This window comes from Plectropomus leopardus, chromosome 20, assembly GCF_008729295.1.
Source record: "Plectropomus leopardus isolate mb chromosome 20, YSFRI_Pleo_2.0, whole genome shotgun sequence".
NCBI classification, from domain to species: domain Eukaryota; kingdom Metazoa; phylum Chordata; class Actinopteri; order Perciformes; family Serranidae; genus Plectropomus; species Plectropomus leopardus.
The window spans coordinates 23,400,597-23,422,972 of NC_056482.1; the positions used below are offsets into that span (position 1 = coordinate 23,400,597).

The 22,376-nt window shown below is 40.0% G+C and overlaps 1 protein-coding gene across 1 annotated transcript; it reads right to left on the bottom strand.

The window, feature by feature from the left end:
- Nucleotides 1-575: 575 nt before the first annotated feature.
- Nucleotides 576-21,836, bottom strand: akna (AT-hook transcription factor). The gene is given in 23 exon segments (XM_042509701.1): nt 576-606; nt 608-752; nt 1,633-1,704; nt 1,809-1,925; nt 2,524-2,649; nt 2,950-3,080; nt 3,176-3,325; nt 3,839-3,974; nt 4,094-4,353; nt 4,595-4,701; nt 4,805-5,054; nt 5,238-5,399; nt 5,496-5,662; nt 6,180-6,351; nt 6,457-6,575; nt 6,663-6,722; nt 6,813-6,913; nt 7,155-7,311; nt 11,723-11,797; nt 13,961-14,264; nt 14,965-15,784; nt 16,136-16,736; nt 21,322-21,836. Coding segments are annotated over 22 exon segments (4,035 nt in total). The 5' UTR covers nt 16,509-16,736; nt 21,322-21,836.
- Nucleotides 21,837-22,376: the final 540 nt, after the last annotated feature.

The following is a 22,376-nucleotide window of genomic DNA, read 5'->3' on the forward strand; positions in this document are numbered from 1 at the left end:
AGCTCGTGACCATAGGTGAGGGTAGGAACGAAGATCGACCTGTAAATCAAGAGCTTTGCCTTTCGGCTCAGCTCCCTCTTCACCACGACAGATCCACCTGTCGATCTCCCGTTCAATTCTTTCCCCCACTCGTGAACAAGACCCCGAGGTACTTAAATTCTTCCACTTGGGGCAGGATCTCCTTCCCAATCTGGAGAGGGCACTCCACCCTTTTCCGGCTGAGAAACATGGCCTCGGATTTGGAGGAGCTGATTCTCATCCTGGCCGCTTCACACTCGGCTGCGAACCGATAGAGCTGAAGGTCACGGCCTGATGAAACCAACAGGACCACATCACCTGCGAAAGGCAGCGACCCAATCCTGAGGTCACCGAAAATGACCCAAAATGGCACCAAAACGTCATAGTATAGTATGTCGTCAAAAATTACCCCAAAACATCACAGTATAGTATGTTGTCAAAAATGACCCAAAATGGCCCAATAAAGAATTGCATGAAAAAGTCATAGTGTAGTATGTCATCCAAAATAGCATAAAAAAAGTAGGTATGTCGTAGCCGGACATCAGATGGGTCCTACATCACTTGCCTGGTGAGTGTAAAGGTTACTTACAGGAGTGGTGGTGGGCAGACTGGCATGCACTGCACTGTTGCAGGAGGAGCTGCAGCCTCAAAGTATCTGCTCCTCGCAGCTCTGTCCGGGGACTCAGCTGGGCGGCGCCGTGTCTTTGTGAGGGGGTCTGAGACTCTGCGACCGTCTGTAAATCACAGGGCAGGTCAGGAGCTCCATTAACACTTCACATAAAAAAATATATTTTCATTTACAGCAGCCTGAACTGATTAGGTTCCTGAGTGACTGTACAGAAGTTTGTGCTGATGAAGTGAACAACCAACCCAGGTTATGAAAAGCTATGGATAAGTTCATCAACATGGTTCCTGCAGTTTAATGCAAAGTGGATTTAATACTTTTTAAGACTTTTTATTGCCACTCAGAATAAAGTTTAAGACCAATTTTCTAATAAGCAAAACTGAAGAAGGCCAATTTTACTTGAACAAAATGTTTATTATAACATAAAACATGACATTTATTTTGTTCATTGAAAAAGTTAGATTATTTAGCTTAAATGTGAAAAAAATTCAGCTATCATAAAGGTATATATACGGTTTACCAACAGAGGTGGGAAATATTAAACTGGCATTTATGGCCAGTTTTCTGGGCGCTTCTTAATTTGCAAGTGAGATTCCAATGCTTGGACTCCAATCATGACCAGTTAAAGAGAAGGAATTAATTAAATTATTTAACAAAATTAAATAATATAGATTATTATTATCATTAATTTTGTTTAGATTTCACAGTAAAATGTCAGGGAAAAAAATGATAAAAACCTACTTCCTATATCTGAGCACTTTTTGTTTAATTTTGAAAGAATAATTAATAATTTTCATACCAAGCAAGGCCTTGTTTTTAGATTAATAAATTCAATGCCCTGTAAGACTTTTTAAGGGTCAGGGGGAACCACCACATAGAGTAAATGCCTGAAAGATAAAGAGATGACTGTTCAAAGCCTCTCTATAACACCAAAACTCAGTTTTCTGCCAAAAGTGCGTTTGAGTAACATCACAGCTGTGATCTCTAACCTGGCTCAGGGCGTCCACAGACAGGACAGTGACGACAGCAAGAGGAGTGGGTTGGCTTTCTGTCACCACGAACTGGCATTGAGAAAAAAAAAACACCTGAATATGTGTATATGCCTGCATACAAAAAAAGGTCAAAAGACAAAGACAAAACTTAAGGATAAAAGGAGCTTCCTTACTTTCTGATCGTCCGTGGTGGCCTGACAAGCACTGAGGACAAAGAGTAGCTTGACGCCCTCTGCTGTCAGGTTCATCCGCTGTTTCTGACACTCGTACAGATACACCAAAATGCTGCCCTGCAACACACAAATACACTCACCAGTGTGGTAGACACAATCTGTTCTGGCATATTGGCAAAAATCTTTAAAAAATGGTAACACTTTCCAACACGTGTCTGCACTGACATGAACAATTGTTGCTATGAATTCACAATTAGTCACATTTCTACGTGTGCACCTATGGAAATATAACAGTGTGATACACTGTGAGCATTTAGAAGATGTTGAGGGCAAGAGAGACTGAATTAAGCTATAAAAGACTGTTATAAGCAACAAACAGAAGCTCTATTTATACAGTTCTAAAATAACTTTATCCAGACCATAATTATTATTTTCATTACAGCTTTGTGTCCCAAAATGATTACTTTAAAGAAGGCGCCTCGACAAATTATTGGAAGCAGGTCTTAAAATTGGACCTGTTCAGCACTCTGCTGTGTTGTCCTGTCATTTTCAAATCCTGGAGAAACAGCACTGTCACGACATCTGTGAGCAAAACACTCCAATCTAGTTTCTACAGGTTCATCTGGACTGGATCATCGGCTAAAACATCTGAAGTTGCCTAAAAAGTTGTTTGCTGGGAGGAAGTTCACAATCAAAAATGTGTGTAAGCTCTTACTGGGGTGTGTACTGCTGCAGGTGGTATTTGTGTGGGAATGGCATCTCTCTGGTGCTGCAGTGGATGTTTGTGTACACCTGGACACCAGAGTCTGAGGCTGGGATGTAGAGGGCTCAGAACCTGTCACTGAAAACAAAAACAATGAACTTAATAATGTTAAAATGTATATGGATGATTGTTCTTATATATTGCGTATATAATATACTATGTACAAGTCAAAGTAGATACACGCTTTCTGTACATCTTCACACACAATTAGTTGGGCTCTTGTACGTTATTTTCTTTATAGCAAATCCTAAATATGACCAAAGTCATGTTTTATCGCTTAAGGCTTATGTTTAAATGTTAATACACTTTAATCCATCCTTCAGTGAGATGCACATAAGCTAGAAGTAAATTTTGGATTTTTCAAGATCTTTCACTTACAGATATCAGGTTGAGGCTTCTGTCTGTGAGCAGGTGGTGATCTAGTCCTGACCGTCCGTCTCAGTGGAGACTCCTTAACCATCTCTCTGTCTCTTCCTCCCCTGTTGACATCACCCCAGTGCTCCCTAAGCCTAAACAATAAGAGAAGACCAAAATAAGTTCAAGCTGACATAAAACATATAAGTATTTAAATATACATATATATACACTGGAAAATAAAAACAACCTGACGTGAGGTGTAGAGGTGTTTTGGTGAGTGTGGTCCTGAGCTGAGGGAGTTGCTCTCATGGAGCTCAGGGGCTTCTTATTTCTCAGACAGCTTTCTAACGTCTTCCTTAGTCTGGTCACCTCAACCTGAACCGTCCGGATTGCATCACTAAAAAACACACATAAGATGCTTAAAATCATATGAAAAAAACACATTGGAGGTCATGTTTGCATAAAGTACATATATTTTGGTTTCTCAACACCACACAAATCCAAGGTCAAACAGTAGTAAAATACAGTAAATGTGACCACTGAAGTGTTGCAAAAATATTCAAGTGACCACATTTCCGTTAAGTATTTTTGCAGGTGTAAGTCCAAATGTACACACACTCTTTGAAAGAGTCATGCAACTTCACACCATGCAGGAATACCTCCTAATATGCAACCACACTCAATAGCAGCCGATTCTGTAGGAAATCACAGAAGAATATATGATGACAGAAACATTAAGGGTGGTTCAGCATTTACAGCAACTTACAGGAGTTAACAAACAATCTGCTGTGTTAAAATATTACTTTTCATTTGTCAGAGATCATTTCTATGCAGGACTGTTACAGCAAGACATAAACCTGGCCATGTTTGCACAATTATCACTATGGCAGCTGCTGCTACACACACTCACATGTGATTCGCTGGCTGATTGGAGCTCGGTGCTCTTTTAGAATCACCATGGTGATACCGTGCAGTGGAGGAGGAGCTTGAGCTGGAGCTCTGGGGGGTGCAGTGGTCATTCTGTCCTCCTTCAGACACAGCGTGAGCTGCAGAGACAGAGAGGGGCAGCAGGTTAGAGACACACTTAAAGGAAACACTAACGAATATGAATAACTAGACAACATCAGCAGCATTCTCAGTTGATGGACAGAATTCGGAGACTCACAGCTGCTGTCACTCTCCAGCCCAAAGTCACTGGTCCCACTGCCAGCCCTCGTTTGTTCTGTTTGAGAGTCCCAGCGCTGTGGCGAGCAGGAGAAAGTGCGTCTCCTCTGCCTGGTTCTCTTCGGCTGGTCATGGCTGAGCCGGGAGCCCCCTCTGGACTCCATAGACACGCAGCTGTGTGAGGGTGAAAAAGCAGGAGATGGATCTGGGACTGGGCCTATCTGAGGCTTTCCTGTGTTCTCCTGCTGAGGCACTGAAACGCTGTTGCAGCATTAAAGAATAATCAAATATAAAAAGACAGAAAAGACTTGATTAGCACAAGACTATATAAAATGAATAAACAGTAAAAGGAGGATTAGGGGCTTTAGAGTTGTAAGGTTAAACATCAGTATGCTGCGTGTGTGTGTGTGTGTAACAGAGGTGGGGGAAGGCACAGAAGGCAAACATTTATGGTGCAGTAAATCAGTGTGGAGGCAAAGAAGAAGTATTGGACCTCTCTCACCTCTCTGGGGCCCTCTGGTGGAGAGGACTGGGAGCTGCTGCAGGAGTCAGACGGCTGCTCTCTGAGCAGACAAACCCGCTGTCCGTCTCCGGAGAGATAATCCCGTCCTGATCAACATAAATCACATCAAACATTATACAACAGACATCCATACACATTCTAGATGACAGACTGTTATTTCGCCCTGAAAGTTTATGACTTAAAACCAACCTGAGAAAGCACTCTGCTGCTCCCAGGTTGGAGTTTAGAGTTCCTCCTGTCTGATGCAGTAATCTCTCCCAGACTGCTCAGACTGCTGCTGTGGGATTTTCCCAACTCTAACCTCCTTCTGCTACTGAGACGATGAACAGGGACTGTGGTGGACTGGTTGGAGGTCCTGTGGGAAGGAGAGCTGGACCTGTTGGTCTGCTGTTTGCTGGAGTGAGCAGGAGGAGACTCCTGATGGTCTGATTTGGATTCCCTATCATCAGAGAAGTACAGAGGATTTAATGAATCTGTGTTTGTTTTTCAACATTTTTATTTATGTCTAGTGTCTTCCAAAAACGGGGCTAACATTGCAGTAACACATTCTCTATAACAGCAAAGCCTCGGAGCTGCCCCGTACAAGAACAAACATTACTGTGCTGCTTCTCTGAGGACTAACCTCTGTGGAAGACTTTTCTGGACTTCCAGGTTTCCAGTTCCTTGACCCGGTGTCGCTTTCTTCTCTCCCACAGGCTGTATGTCTCCTCTTAAGGCAGCAGCAGGAGCTCTGTCCCTCTGGCTATGGTCTAAAAGTTTAGGAAGCTCCTTAAAGCTTTGGTAGCTAAACAGGGTGAAATAAAGTCCCAACATTAATAAAAATCCTCCCACAGCAAAGATGGTCACTCTTCATAACTAAAACAAAAACATCACCACTCACTGATCCATTAGTGCAGCAAAGTCTTGTTCAACGTGTCCGTGTTTGACATTCAGAGGTTTGAGGTAGACAGAATTTAGAGTTTCCTCCTCTTCATCACTGTCTTCACTGGCTGAGCTCACCACCGCTGCTGCTTCTCCTGGATCATCCAGCAAAGGCACAGGTGGGCTCTGAAAGGAGATGAACTTCCGATGATGATTCAAAATCTGATGCAGCTGATATTATATCCTGTCATTTCAGAGCAGGAGTGTATTCTCTATTAAGCAACAACGGGGATATTACATAAAATGCAAATGGGCTGACAACTACACAACTACTTTTTTGTTGGATTTAATTAATAATTTTCAGACTAGAGAATGTTGGAACCAAGATGCAGAAGAAAATTGTTTTTGCATGTCACCGTTATCTTTCAGTGAAATAATTTGTACTGATCAGGTAACAAATAAAACAAGACAATGACCACATGTGCAAAGATCTATATAATAATATCTAATATTAAATGAGCACAAGTACCAGTTTTGGAACTGAAAAAATCATAATTATTTATAATTGTCTTTTTTAAGTGACGTCTGAAAATCAATTGCTTTTTTTCCCATCAACAGACCGAAAACCGCAGAGTTTCACACCACATGCGTTAAAGTCAAGTAGACTATCTGTACAGTTTAAGACAGAGCTGTTGGATGGTACCTGTGGGTCATTCAGTGTTTCTCCCCTCTCAGAGGTGACAGATGAAATGGTGGGTTGAGGAGGTGGAGAGGGAGGAGCCTCACATGAGGGCTGCTCCTGTTGCATCTCTTCCACCTGCTCTTTCAGCTCCTCCATACGCAGCCCACAGTGAAAGATCAGCCCTTCCAGCTCCCTGATACATACACATGCAAGCAAAATCAGAATAAAAACAGCAAAAACAACTGACTGCACGTATGCACAAATTATATAGTGTACTGTATTTATATCCGACTCTCACCGTTCGGGGTCAAAGTGACTGATATCTGCCCTTTGCTGCTGCAAGAGTTTGTGCTCATCCCTCGCTAACAGGTAGCCCCTCTCTAAAGAGTCAAGCCCGTCTGCAAGCAGTGAGAGATCCTGAAGAGCACGGTTTAATTAGTCAGGATATGAGTGACCATAACAAGTAATTCTTCTTAACAACTTGAGCTGAGTTGTTATTCTCACCTTCATCTGATCAACAGGTCTGAGTTTTTTGCTCTTTAGAAGATCGTCAAAAGCCTGCAGCTGAATGAAAAACACCAAAACCTTTATCACATCATCTAGCAAATCTGCGAAGATTACCAACACTGCTGAGAATTTTAATAGGTCATTTACCTGCTGGAGGAACTTGTCGGCCTGACTGTAGAGAATCTTGGCCAGCTGCTGTCCCACCTGAGGGTCCGGGTTTCTTGTGGAAGGACCAGCAGATGGACTTCCTGTTTATTTGACAGACAGGTGCAGGGAAAGAAGGGTGATTCAGGCTGCACAGAATTATGTCATGTAAGCAGCATCTGAGTGATAGATGAAAACCTGTTGATTTTTTTGTATGTGCACCTGATAAAAATTTAAAGAAACAGTGCAACCCAGAGAAGCCCATTCATTGATTTATTTAATATATGATAGATGAAATGATTAATTTGACAGCAAGCTAGTAAACACTGAAAAGGATGAATTTACTCTGACGGGTGCTGCATCCATTTGGATGAAGAGAAGCTGAATTGATCTCTGCTTTCTGAGCCTGAGGAAAATCCAGCATCATGAACTTTGAGGTGGCCTGGTTCAGTCCTGTCTGGACCAAATATCCGGGCTTTGGAGGGTCAGAGTACAGGTTCACCTGGTGAAGAAATAGAAAATTTAAGTCTTGTGATATATTTCTGCAACATTTTCCATTCCACAAGAATCAGTGACGTTTATGTGCACACTGATCCTCCACTCTAATTCCAAATATGACAATTTTCAAAACCTGAAGCGGGTCATGTAATCAGAATATTCAGTTAAAATATTCTAAATTAAACTTTTTTTTCCACATGTGGCATGTTCTGATGAGGATTATTATTATTTGGGATTTAGCAGCATTTTTTGAACACAAATACAGTGTTTTTCTGTTCACATTTGCATTGAACAAAAAACAGCTAACCTAATTTTTTAGTAGCCATGTCCACATCTTAGCACGAATATTGTCTTTTTTTAATAAGGGCAAAAAACCAGAGTATTTTATGCATGTAAACATATCCAAAAACTTCAACTACAGTTATAATTAAAGTGAATTAAAGTTTTTTAGGCATTTTTGGATCACTGGTCACTTGTACTTTAGCCAATGTTAAAGTACAGCCTGAACTAAAGCCCTTTTGGTACTAGTGACAAGAACGCTTTATGTAACATGTTAGAAAGTTTCTCATTCTAAAAAATTCCTTACGAAAAATTCTCATCATATCACCTGGAAAACAAAGAAGTGGTCACATTCAGTTGAAAATGCTAAACATACAGAAAACCTACATCCCCATCTAGTGTCATCTCGTGGTGGATTTTCAGTTTCTGTCTGAAGCAGCAAACAGTGAAGCCACAAAATCTAACAGGTCATTTAGAGCAGAAAACACAGACTGAATTTAAACTGGACTGTGTGACATCACTAAGGGTTAAACACATACACTGGGTGGTTGCCCCGCCTCTCCCTGTTTGCAAACATACAGAATTGAATGATAATGAGAACGACTGGACACCCCTCCCCTGTAAGCAATAAATCATAATGACCTTAAACTGACCTCATGAGTCCCTATAAACACACACACACACACACACACACACACACACACACACACACACACACACACACAGCCACTTATGTTGCTTTAGTTTTCTGTTAATAGCCAAGGCAATAAAAAAAGGGTCAGAAGGATAGAATGACCTAAAAAAGATAATTTATCAGACTAAACCCGTTAATGACTCTGGCTAAATGGATGTACGCTGAGCTGCAAAAAGAAACTGAAGGATTGGAGATAAAATATACAAACATTTATTTCTGATTGGAGAGTAAATATTGTTGAGTGTTTTTAATTAAAATGAAAATTTGTTTAAAGCTTGTAATAACAAGATGATGGCAAGTCTAAGAAGATGCATCTCCTGTTGTCTGAACTAATCATTCAGGGTTCACACAAAATTAAAACTCATGTTTTGAAAAATAATCTAACAAATCATTTCAGCGTAAAGCCACTCCTTCTCCCAGGCTGCCTGTGTGATGTTTTATCGGCAGGAGGAGGAGGAGACGGATGGTGGTTCAGAGCTGTGATGAAGGAGATGGAGGAGAGGCGGAGGACCCAGTAAGTTGATTTTAATTGGCGCTGCTGCACAAACAGAAACGGGCCAATAATTCCCTAAAGGAGGTACTTTGCTACATTCGAACACTCCTACTGTCTCCCCTCATTTCCTTCTTATCCTGCTTTTCTGAGATTTCTAATCAGACACTCATGACATACTGCTCTGTCTGTGATGTGCTGAAAACGTCTGACCCTGGGCTGCTGAACCTCCCTAGTTCTCTCCTGTAAAAACAAAGTTGAGGAATAAATACACACAGCAAGCTAATAAATATTTGAATATAACTATTTAAGAAACTAACTAGCATCACTAGATTTATTTTTTATTATAAAACTCCCTTTTTACATTAGTTTTCATCAGATTCTTCTCTGCACTTTGAGCCATATTATTTTATAATTTTAACCCATTTTATCTCTATTTTCTGCTTCTACTTAAAAACTTTAATTTTTATTCTTGATGCTATATTCCCTTTAAAGGGAAAGTTTGGTTATTTTGGAGTGAGGTTGTATTAGGTTCTTATCCATAGTCAATGTAGTACATACAGTAGACAGTGGTAGGTACAACCAAAAGTTGCAGATGCAGACAGGACTAATGTGACAGAAGGTAAGCAATGTACTGTTGTGGACGAGGGCAGCTAAATAAATAAATAAATGTGTATATATATTATATATATATATATATATATATATATATATATATATATATATATATATATATATATATATATATATGTATATATATATATATATATATATATATATTTAAGCCACCTAAAAAATATTTTAAGCCACCTAAAAAAATAATACCATACCATAATACCATAAAAAATATAGCACTTTGTATAACTACTTTATACCATTTTAATTATACATAATATTTAGAATATTTTCATTGCTTTACCTCGCCATCGACAGCTTCAGTTCCCCATCTACACTCTCATCAAAGCCACCAGAAATAATGTTAAGCTCCCTGACCATGAAAGCTGCTGCCTTAATAAGTTTAAGTTTATGTTATTGTGTGTCACTAAAACACAAAATAACACAACAAACTAACATCCAGGCAGCAGTAAACCAGTAGCTCCTGTGTTCACCGATATTAAATCCTTATTTTTCTCCATGGGGTCTGGTTTTGAAGATAGTGCTGTAACAGCTTCTGTTACTCTTCATAAATCGCTGTCGGACAGCAAGGTAAAGCGAAGAAGTAGTCTAAATACAGAATACACTTAAACTAATATTGACCAAAATCTACTGTTAATAAAACACTGACTGGATAAATACCACATACAACGCCACTTCAAAAGATCTGAACTATCCCTTTTTTTCAGATATATTTTTATTGAACTTTTTGCAAAGCAGGGAAGACAATGAAAACAAAATACATAACAATAATACTAACAGTAAACAAATTACTGACAACTAAACCTGGCAAGCTAAGACAGAAACAAACAAGCAAACAAACAACGAAAAAAAACAAACCAAAACAGACAGCCAAAAATAAAAACAAATAAAATAAAAACAAATAAATAAATATGTTTAGAGAATCCAGAAGGCTCATGGAAGACAGCATTCGGATATCACGTCAAGCTATGGCCCCACATTTTTCTTTCCAGGCCAGTTCTATAAGACCTCATCCTTCGAGATGCAGATGCACCTAGGTAACCAAAAAAATGGGTCCCAGGTCTGGTAAAACAAAAGGTTTTGTCCTTTAAGGCTGCAGAGAGAGCTTAAAATGGAATGATACTTGAAACAATGAAAAAATGATCCAACAGCAGATTGACATTTGGTACAAAGATCTGACAGAGCTGGGTTCCTTCCGTGTCTGGCTTTAGGGGTGATGTAAAGCCTATTTATAATCTCTGTAATCTCTCCTGGGTAGAATCAGATTCTCGCACATTAGAGGGCTGTCTACACAGGGCATGAACTATCCCTTTAACAAGACTAATCAAATCTCTGCCTTTGTGTTCCTATACTTGGCAAAGACACCTTGACACTACACATAAAATGCACTGAATATGGTTTGGTAGTTCCTGTTATATTGTATGGGCACAAAAATACCAAAACAACACATGAATAAAGTTTTGTATGCACCATTGGAAAACCCTGAAATGAAGGAAACACACAATAGTCTCTCTGTTGAATTAATGGATAATGTATAAGCTACAAACATATAGCAGCAGATAAAGAACCAACAGATGCTACTGAAATTAGTGCTGACCACATACAGAAAAAACACACACAAAGGGATAACTGTCACTGGCTGAAGGAGTTTTGTCACAAGACGTTCTTACAGTTGACTGTTTCTTTCAGCCACTTCATGTGGACTGTGGTTTATTTTAGAGTTTTTCTGTTGGTTCCTAGTATCCTGTATTCTCTGTCAGAACCTGGATTTTATTCTGGTCCTGGTCAGACTTTGTGAGTGTATTGTACGAGTTTGTATTATATACTGTATATAACATATTTTGTTCTCAGATAGTACCGTACAGACTATAGAAGAGCCTCCACTTCTCCACACAGTATCTCAAGCATTTCTGTTTTTTTTTGTGCAGTCTGTGTTTGCATATTAAACAGGAGCTATCTCAGAGAAATTTCAGAGATAAAATAAATGCTTGAATCCTAAATTGTTAAAAAAAAAAAACACAGGGAGAGGCTGAAACTGACATGAATAGTGCTTTCACTGTTGCTCTTTAATTCGACGAAAGCCAAAGAATCAGATATTTTTACCTGACATCTCATATTTTTGTAAAATATTTGAGAAAAACAAGCATTCCATCATGTGAAGCTTTCCCATAACTTAGAGGTGTTGTAGTGATCTTACGTTGAGACTAAAAATAAATCTTTGTGCCACTGATATGTTCTGTTTTTTAAAAAAAAATCACGCACTGCTGCACACCATTAAATAGTGATAAATTATAGCCTGATTTCTAGATGAACTACCTTGGCTTCCAGGCGCAGGCGATCAATGGTGTTCTTTGCCTCGGCGTGCTCAGTCAGCAGCCTGTTGTGGTTCTCCTGCAGCGGGAAGAGAGGGAGAGGAAACAAGAAAGCAAGAGGAAGAGCAGAGATGAAAAGAAGAGTGCATAAGAAGCATGTGAGGCGAGAAAAAGAGAGGAATGAAAAGAAAAGGAAGAGAGCAAAGTTGGGTTTAACAGTGGAGGAAAGGAGTGAGAGGGCAGAGAGAATAGAGCAGGATTAAAATACAGTTAAGTCTAATTCATAAGTCAGTCACAGATAAACAGAGCAGATGAAAAATATTTTTCATCATTTTGGTTCCAATGAAGAAAAATGTTTCTGCTGCAGCTTGAAAAAATATTTCAGACAACATATTGCTTCTCACTTTGTGTCAACTGTTTGGGGTCGACACTTTTCTGTATAAACACGACAATGCCCCAAGCACAAAGCAAGGTCCATGAAGAAATAGTTTTCCCTGTTAGGTGCAAAAGAAGTTGACTGACCTGCACTAAGTTCTTAATGCAACCCCACATACTTTTACTAATCAATTTTCAACTCTTTTCCAAAAAATGTTCTCCTATTTCCATGACTTTAATTAAGTAGTTTAAAATGGGTAGGCTCATAAATGTGCACAACCCAGGCATTTGGGAATAAGTTTGTTAGACAGCTGTATATGCCATAAGATCAAACTTGCACATACGAATACTTTGCAAAATGTCAACACTGCAGCTCCTTTGGAGGACAGAAAACCAAAGATCCAATCAACAGTCACGAAATGATGCACTAGATTTCAAATGCAACATATTCCACATGATGTTAGACATGATTTGGGAATTTTATGAGCATTAATTAAACAAAAGCCAAAACCATATATATTTTTTAAAAAATTAATGGTAAGTTAATTCGAAAGCAATTCCAGGCCTGGAAACTGGTTTTCCTAATTTCATGATTTTTCCAGGGATTTAATGACTGTGGGAACCATGCATTTATCAGCTTTGGGGCTCACTGACTGCGAGCTTTATCGGCCTTTATCAGTGGCCATCTAATACTCTTTAACGCTGAATGGGAGAAAATCCCTGCAGCCAGGTTCCAAAACCCAGTGGAAATGCTAAGTTAAAAAGCAGTGTACAAACAGGTATTTTCTGTATCATGAAGTGAATTTTACTTTATCATGATAAATTTAAGCAAATAACTTGTGTGCTCCTGTGCAGTGTCCAGGTGTCCACATACTTTTGTCCATGCAGTGTATATGATGGCTAGTTCTAAAACACAACAGTCCACTTTCAAAACCTGCAAACTGATATATTATAATTTTACTGGTGTGATGCAGATAATATATAGAACTTCTCAGTAATTAAATGCCAAAATAAATGTATTGACCCTTTTTATCATACTAAGGCACAGTAAGTTTGATTACAGCATGGAACAAAATCAAACTTAAATCATGTGCAACGGGAGAAAAGATCAGTCATGGACTGTCATTTTAAAACTACATTTATTTAAAAAAAAGTCATATTGAAAAGCAAGGCTTATCCATCCTGTAAGACAAATTCAGACATTACAACTATACTACAGTATAAATGAGGGAAAATCATTTGTGTTGTCTCAAGGTCAATGATCTGCAGACCTTCCCACTCTCAATCAAAATCTGTAGTGTAAAGATTAGTCACGAGTCCAAGAGTCGAAATTACCTTGGTGCAGTGGACTGATTACGAACAAAGCATTACTGGAATATGGGCCAAAATACACAAGGGCACAGTTGTATTAAAAACCTGACAAACAATAATCCCTACACCATCCAAGACTTCAGCAGAATGGATGTTAATGTTTCTGGTTGAAGTTCTCTCTTAACATTTATGAGCTGGGCACCAGAATGAAGATCTAATCTTCATTATTTTTTTCAATAACACGTTGTAATTTAAATATCTGCAGTATAATAAATAAAAATACAAAGTTTGAGTTTTTTTTTCACTTTTGTGTATCTTCTCTGCTCACTACATGATGTCTTGTTGTTGACCTTTAGTGTTGCGACAGAAACAGGGAGGATGTAAAGTGGGATCCAGAGTACCCAGAGAAGTCTGTATATAGTAAAATAATCAAAAAATTATAGGCAGAAAGCAGAGTCTCTGCAGATAAATACACTGCGAGTCTATGAGTCTACAAACTTGCATAATATAGCTTTAAATTCAGTCGGCTTAGTGTCGATGTACTCTCAGTCTCTACCTGCAGCTGTTCGAGCAGTGTGATGGCCCGCTGGAGGCATCTGAACTCCTGAGGCACAGTGGAGTTGAGGTCACTGGTTGGTGGTTTGTACGAGTCTGATGAGGCAGGAGATCCGTCGGTGGTGTTCAGCAGGACTTCTTTCACAATGTCAGCAGGGGATTTAAACACTAAGGGGGGCTCAGGGGACAGGGACTCCCTCTTTGAAGAGCACCTGCTCTTGGGGGGCTTGTAGCCACCTTTGGGGAAACGGACCCTGGGCTCCACCTTGGAGAAGTCTGGTGTGCGGTAACTCAGAGGCCCTTTTCTGGAAATAAAATTCACAGTTAGTGTTTTTAATGAAAAAATTATAATCATGACAAAAATAACATGACATGAAAATCATGTTGTAAAAAATTAGGGCTGCCAATCAGCGACAATCAAGTTTAAAAATTGTGATTAATCACAGAATTTTAATAGTTAATTGTGATTTTTTTGTTAAATCACATATTTGTGCTCTATAGGCCCCATAGTGCAGAAAATCTGGGTATTTTCCTACTGACTGAAATAGGGTGTGTTTTTGACTTCATGCACTAATGAGCAGCTTTCTTGGCAATGTACGGGGCTCCGCCTCTGTGCTGTATCCAGGTTTGCTTAGTACATCTATGACAGAGTGGAGACTCATGGGTTCCCATATAATCCATTTTTATTCAGATATTTTGAGGTCAGAGATCAAGGGACCCCTATGAAATAACCGTGCTGTTTCTCCATCACCAAAATTTGGCCCAACTTTGAATCACTATCTGGCCCCCATTCTGAGAAGCTAGCATGACACCGAAATTCCTGCCGTCTTCCAGTTTCATATGATAGCAGTATCATCACCATCCGGTATCATCATCATTAGCTTTAAAACTTGGCCTGTTACTGCGTCTTTAAGACAGAAGTGGAAGGGACCTTAACTGCATCGCGATGAATGCATTAACACTGACAGCTCTAGAAAAACAGTTGGCTGTGGGCTTATGTCTCACCTGGATTCATCCTCTTCAGCAGCATTAGTCCTGGCTCTCGGTGTTCTGGGCTCTTTGTCAGGACTGGCAGGCTGATGTTTGAATTTTAAAGAGTCTGTCCTGACTGTGCTGACGGGACCAGTCCTTGAACATTCAGGAGAGTTCTGCCATATCTTCCTGGGTGAGGGAGTGGGCTGTTTATGAGGCTTCTCGGACTTCTCTGACCCCTTTGAAGGCCCATTACTGACTCCGCTGTAATGACTCGACTTGACTTCTTCAGAAAATATAGCTGCTGGTAGAGGAGAGACCCTGACCTTTACCTCAGGACGACAAGAACTGGACTTGACGCTTACAGGTATGTGGCTCCTGTGTGATACTGAAAGACTCTCAGTAAAGCTTATCTCTGGCAAGGTTTCAGTGTCAATCCCCGGAGCTGAAGCTATTTCCTCAGCAGTGAAGTGGAGGAGGAGGGGGAAAGTGGGGGCTGCGACAGGTGAGGCAGGCTGGGATATCGGGCAGTGATGACTGGAGACTGCAGCAGGTTCAGTGGCTAACAGGTGAGCACTAGAAGATGACGTAGAGCTGATTTTCTCAATCTCCCCTTTGGAAATATGACTCTCAGTTAATCCATTCATGGTTCCAAGCTCTCTTGGTGTGCTTGTGTGTTTATTCTTCTTTGTCTTCCTGTCACTCCTCTTTCCTGCTTCATCTCCATCGTTCCTCTCCTCTGTCATGTCCAAGTATTCGTCCAGCTCCTGGAAGCGCTCACTCTCCTGCTTATCCTTCCTCTGCCGCTCCTCATCCACTATCTGTGCTTCTAAATCATCCATCGAGTCCTCAACTGCCAAAAACATGGAGAGATATGGGAATGGGAAGACAGATCTCAACACAGTGAAGGCACAAACTGTCCCCCACAACAATGGAGTCAAGCTCATGTAGCTAAGTACCTCACCAGTGTGTTTACAAGTTACAAATTCAGATTTAAAGGGCTTTACTGGTATTGCCGAGGCACTTGACTACAGGAATACTGAAATTAATTTGCAGTTTCAGACACTTAAAACTGTTTTATATTCAACTGCTGAAAGAAGAAAGTTTCTCTGTGCAAACCTTAAATGTCTAGCATGTGAACATACTAGTGTGAATCATGACATCACAAGAAGTTATATATATATATATATATATAAATACTCACATGGTGACAGTTTTTGAACAGCCTCGTCTTGCGATTCAGCGAGCGACAGGTGGCGACTCAGGCTGTAGCTCAGCTCCTCAGGTGTGTCCCTCTCATGCCCACTAGCATCTGTGAGGCGTCCATGGTCCCAGTTTGAATTACATTCTGCGACTGAATCACGACACAACTTTCCCCCAACGTCCTCCAGTGCTGCTGACAGTCCAATGATGCCGTTCTCGTCCATCTGGCTAACAAAGTCATCGTCTTTCTTCGCCTGTTCTTCATCTTCATCCTCCCACTCATCCTCTGACATTACAGAGCTGGTGGATGAGGTGCGGACCGGGGCAGGGGTCCAGAAAAAAACCCCTGCTGTGGTGTTCTTTGGTGTCTCCATCCACCTGTCGGCCTCCTTCAGCTCTGACCTCGGTTACTGTCTCAGCCAGGCACGGGGACTTTCTGCGTGCTTTCTTGTTGATTCGTCTCTGCAGCGAAGTCCACTTTGAATGCCATGGCGACAGAAAGTTACAGATCGCAGGTCATGTCAGTGAGCTGGCAACAATCCAGACAGGTACAGCGAAGGGTCAGTCTTTGGTCGTATCGAAGATCTCCTTGGATGCAGTTTCTGAAATATAAAATAGTACCAGCTGTTTAGTATATAGAACCTATTACAGTGTTAAACTGTCAGACAGAGAAAAGCTCCCTCGTAAACAAACGACTACACTCCATAAATCAGGTCTTTATGCGTCCCACTGCACATTCTGCATCTCTCAGAAACATCGAGTGTATCATTCTCCTACAGGAGGAATTGCTTCTGTGTGAAGTCCTCAGGGGGCGATACGGAGGATGAAATGCTATCATGAGATAAAGCAATCATTCCAAACAAAAAGTCAATGCGATTCAATTAAAGCACAAAATATAAGCTTTGCTATCAAAAAACAATTCACAGGAAGTATTGTTAGTTTTTTTTTTTTAATTCAGAGGCATCTATGTGAGGTTTACCCTGCAACCATGAATGTGGCTTCCATCCTATTTATAGGAAAGTATTCACTGAGGATCCAGGTTCTGCTGTTGTAGGTGCATCCAAGCATTTCTGATTTTCACAAATGAATATGACAGGTGTAAAAATAAAGCTTTGGTTGATGCAGGATGGCATTTACAATGAGGTTTTCAAAGTGCAATTAACAAACATGGTTTGAATGATATTTAAAATTTGATACTGTAATACTGTAACAGTAGAGTCACAGTACATTTTGTCTGACGTGAGATGTGCAGCACTTAAGGAGTCGTTTCCAAGGTGACATTGAGTCAATGTTCGACTGCACAACAGTTAAGTATTCATTTTGCCCCCTGCTTAAATCCTGCGATGTCAGGTCTCACAACTCACCATTTACAGTCCTTAATTATAGACATATCACACAAGAAACAGAGCTCCACTCAGACGGCTGTTTCACAATGTCGCATCAAGTCCCCCAAGTCTTTGCCTAGAGCTGCAAAGCTCACTATGGCAACTCCACAACATGAACACAAGCTGCGCTTTTCAGCGCCTGCAATAAATCTCTGACAAGTCTTAACATATATACCAGGTCGCCACCCCAAAAGCAATCTGTTACAGTGCTGCAAACATTTTAATTAATTTACACACATTTACACCCTCTAAAAGGCACATAACCAAATCTTCTAATGTCATCAACACAAAACAAAATACATTTTACATAACTTTGATTAATACATTTTCATGTGCTTCAGCACAAATGTCACATAATGCTATTATCATTTTAATGTATATATTTCTCTGAGTTGTGCACAAGCACTTTTTGTTTTGATTGGTGGTTCACAAATCAGCTGTTATAATGATCATATATGTGTGAGTAATATAAAAAGGCGTGCATTTAAAATTTGCATTATATTGTTCTGTTTTTTTCGAAGCAGTATCAGCAGCCGGCAGGCAAAAAAAGCGACCACATAACAAGTCAGAGACCTTAACAAGCAAATTAATATGTATAAAAGAACATTCTGCACAGCGCAACTCATTGAGAAAAGTGGTCATCATGCGTCTTTGCCTCTCTGATCAATGGCTCAGATTACCACAAGAAGATTATTGGTCTGGTGCTTCTTACAGCGCCTTGTATCCAACACAAAAACATCACACACACACTCATCAGGAGGGTGTTTTTGCTCAGAAATCCAGCCACACGATGTGCATCCACAGACACTTGTTGTGATTGCGTTAAGCACAAACACAAGGCTCAGTGTGTGTCCGACTCACAGACTCACATCATGCTCTCTCTGCCCTTTCATACACAAATCAGCAACGAGTCTCCACACTGGCCAACATGGCAAACTCACCATGCATTTAAAGTACACCACAAGGAATGAGAGCACGCAGCTCAGCGCCGGATAAACAACTGGAGAGGTAGGTTTGGAAAAACAATAACTTCAGAATAGACAGACTTGGAGCTCACGGCATAGTTATGACATTATTTATTCATTTCCTCCTCAAACACACCCAAATTATCCAGGGACTAAGGATGAGACAGGAAGCCCTGCCAGGAGACAAAGATGATAATAAATGCAGTTGTTTGGTCAAAACTTGTAACCACTAGTGAGAAGCACCTAAATAAATTTACTCAAGTAAAACTTTAAATATTTGTACTTAACTTGAGAATATAACTACAGTAAAAAAAAAAAAAAAAAAAAGAGAGTATTTAATTGAAGACAGCACAGGTAAGTTTGAATTTTGGTTTAGTTCCCAGTTGGACTGGATTGTGTTTAGGAAGTACTAAGCAAACGACTGGATTAATTAGACTTTAATTACACTGTGTGAGTTATGTGAAAGTTTGTAAACACATGCTTTAAACATATTGTAGATATTGTAAATAATTTTCTTTTTATTCTTACTTATGTATATCTCTGTTGTTCATTTCTAGCATTGCACACACGTATATTTTCATATTCAGGACTTACATACCAGTTCTATACAATGCATTTTAACATAAGGCACAGTTTTATATTTCACACACTTTACACACTCAGCATATTATCCACAATTATAATTAAATATTCACATGTACGTTTTTATATTAGTACATTTATATTTTTACACTTATATAATCAGCGTATTTTACATACTTTTTAAAATATTTACATACTTTACTCACTGTTTATTATTACTGTATTACAAAATATATTTTTGCATGTGTGCTTATGCTCATTTCTACTTGAGATAATTTTGCATGCTGTCATCAGAGCGACTAATTGCCCCATGGGGAGCAATAAAATATTTCTGATTCAGATTCTGATACAGTTTTCCATTTGGTAAATGTAGAGCTGTTTTTCCATTCTTTAAAATTTACTCTAGTTTTGGATTTTTTGTTCACCGGAGCCATGCAAGAAAAAACAAGTTTTCTTCACAAATTAAACGTAACAAAGGGTGAGTAACTGATGGTCATTTGGACAGTAAAGAATGGGTCTTGAATACTCTTCTATCCCTGCGTGTAACCAGTGGCACTCGCTCTGTGACCACCTTATAAACTATTTCAGTATTGGGTGGTTCTGTGTTTGTGTCTCACACACAGAGAAGTGTTGAGCATGTACAGTGGGGCCAACGGTTACTACATTTAGAGCAAATGCAGAAGAGGAGAAGACCGCGAGAAACTTCCAGTGAAACTAAAGTCATTTCTAAATTCAAAAACTTGTTAGTTTTTCCATTTTGATTTGATTTCCTATTTGATTTCTGAGCTTGTCTGTTAGAAATAACGCAAAGAAACAACTCACCTGTCGCTCTGCTCATGCTTCCTGTTCATTCCCGTGAGTACTAAGGTTTTATCTCAGATACCAGATGGGGGGAATTAAGCTGCTCTAAAGTCTTTACAGGGGGCTCCACCAATTGTAAACAGACAATGATCATTAGGAAACAAGCAGGACAGGAGACTAGCTCCACTCCTGACAGACAGACAGCAGCAGGGCTGTAATCACCTGACTGTCAGGCGAGTTAAGGATGGACATGTGGAGCTGCCAAAACAAGAGAATGAGAGAGGAAAAAGTGCAGCAGGGACAGAGGAGAGAGGCAAAATTTCTGGCTGTAATGCATTTCCCGCTCCCACCAAAGCTCTCGTAAATTCACTCAGTCCAGCCAACAGGGACTCGACACAAGTGTAGCTGGAGCTGTCCCGCAGGCCAGCAGATCTGGAGCGAGTTGTAAGTGTCCTGTTTAAGATGGCCTAGTGACTAATGTATGACAGCTAATCTTCTTAGGAGGCACTGGGAGAGCTGAAGACACAGAATACAATGTGCAGAGGGGATTGGTGAGAGGATAACTGCATAAAACAGTACTGTTTACATGTTGTTATAAATTACATTACACATGTTGGCTGGCCCAGTTCTAGACTGCTTTGAATGGAGGGGGGCAGTAAGAGATGTTGGTGGGTAATTTGGGTTCATAGGTGCAAATACTGAACTGTTTCATGTTTTTATCTAAAGCTTTTTGATAAACAAGCCTAATTTTATGCCTTTTTATGCACTTTGGCAGTAATATCTGCCCCCCCATAGGGTGAGGGTTGGCCCCCAAACCAACCGTTTCTAATTCACAGTAGAAATAAAGAGTATCACAGTGGGAATTGTTTTTGTACTTTTAGTATACATACTGTGATGGAGTGCATGAAACAGCATCAAAGTAGAGCTTATATACAAAAAAAAGTACCAGTGGAGCCCCTACTGTCCGAAAATCCTGGAAATCCTAAAAATACTCCAAAATCCTCGAAACGTTTTTAATCCTAGAAATGTCCTCAAATCTGAGAAATTACCTTAAACCTTAGAAACATGTATGTGCAGGCTGGGTATCCAGGCTTTAGTGACAATAATTGCTCAGAGTGAGAATTTTGGGGGGCTAAAGGTGCCTATGTTTGGTATTAGTGGGGAAGGTGGGGCATCGGGGGGGGGGCTTGCACCCCGTGCCCATGCCTTGAACCAGCCTTGTATGATGGCTGTACCCAAACACATACCCCATGCTTTGCAGCAACAAGAAAGCAACAAAAACTCTGTGCAAACTTGCTCAAATGCTGTTAACCAAGTCCAACCAGTCAGGCTAGTGAGCAATATTCTCTGCGTTTCTGAGAACAATGCACACACAGAAATCAAAAATAACACTGCTGTAGACTGAAAGTAACCTCATCAACACTTGCATCAAAAGTAATGCATGTCACACTTACCTTATTATTATGGATGCATTTATTTCGTCGATTCAGTAGGAAATATCTCCAAAAGACTGTAGAGATTTCTCTTGCAGACTTCACAGCAGCAGCGGGGGTCGGTTGCCTTGAAAACAGCAAAACTTAGCAAAGAGGATCCACCCCCGTGTCACCATGGCACACACGCCACAACAAACCACCAACGACTGTGAACAGGTTGCAGAGGTTTCCCCAAACACGTTCAAACCTTTGATAAACTGCTAAAAGTACAAATTTATGTATATTTACTGAACTGTTGTGGAGTAACGTCGGAGACAACGGTTGGTAACCATAACGCCAAGCTCGCTAACAGTCGCTGACAGTTTCAAAAGTTGGTCGTCGTTACCATCACTTACTCCCGACTTAAACCTCAAAACAAACTCAAAAAACCCGAATTAAAACGTCTTGCAGCTACGCAGTGTTGGTAACTCAATTCTGAAGGCGTTTCGTGGGTTATTTCGAAAAGAAAGTCAACGTTTGTGCTAATTATGAGGCTAATTATCAGACTCGTGGAGTGTGTGGCACTGACTTCAGATGCCCGACACAAAACATTGGGGTTTTTTTGTGTCCTGCTTTTTACATTTCAGGCATTGTTTACCTTTTGAAATACCGCGGACAAATCTCTGTTTTGATTAAACAGCAACAGTAAACCCAACGTTAGCCTCTTTTAACCTTAGTTTTTCCCTCATCGTTTAATTTATGGTGTTTTGGGGAGTTGTGTTGCCTTACAGACTAAAGTAAGGAGAAAATCACATGTAAACTCTAACCAAATACTGAGTGGTGATTGGTTATGAGGGTGTACAAGGGCGGGACTCAGCATATGGGGATTGTAGTTTTAAGTCTTGGTCACAAGAGGGCACTATTTATTAACTTTTTTTTTTATCATCTAACCGTAAGGAAGATACCTGTTTATATATTCCGTCGTTGAATTTAAGTTTTTTTTTTAAATTTTTATCCACGACCAATACAGATTTTGCCGTTATACATACAAATATAAAACAGAATCGAATAACTCAAGAAGTGTATGAGATTATTTT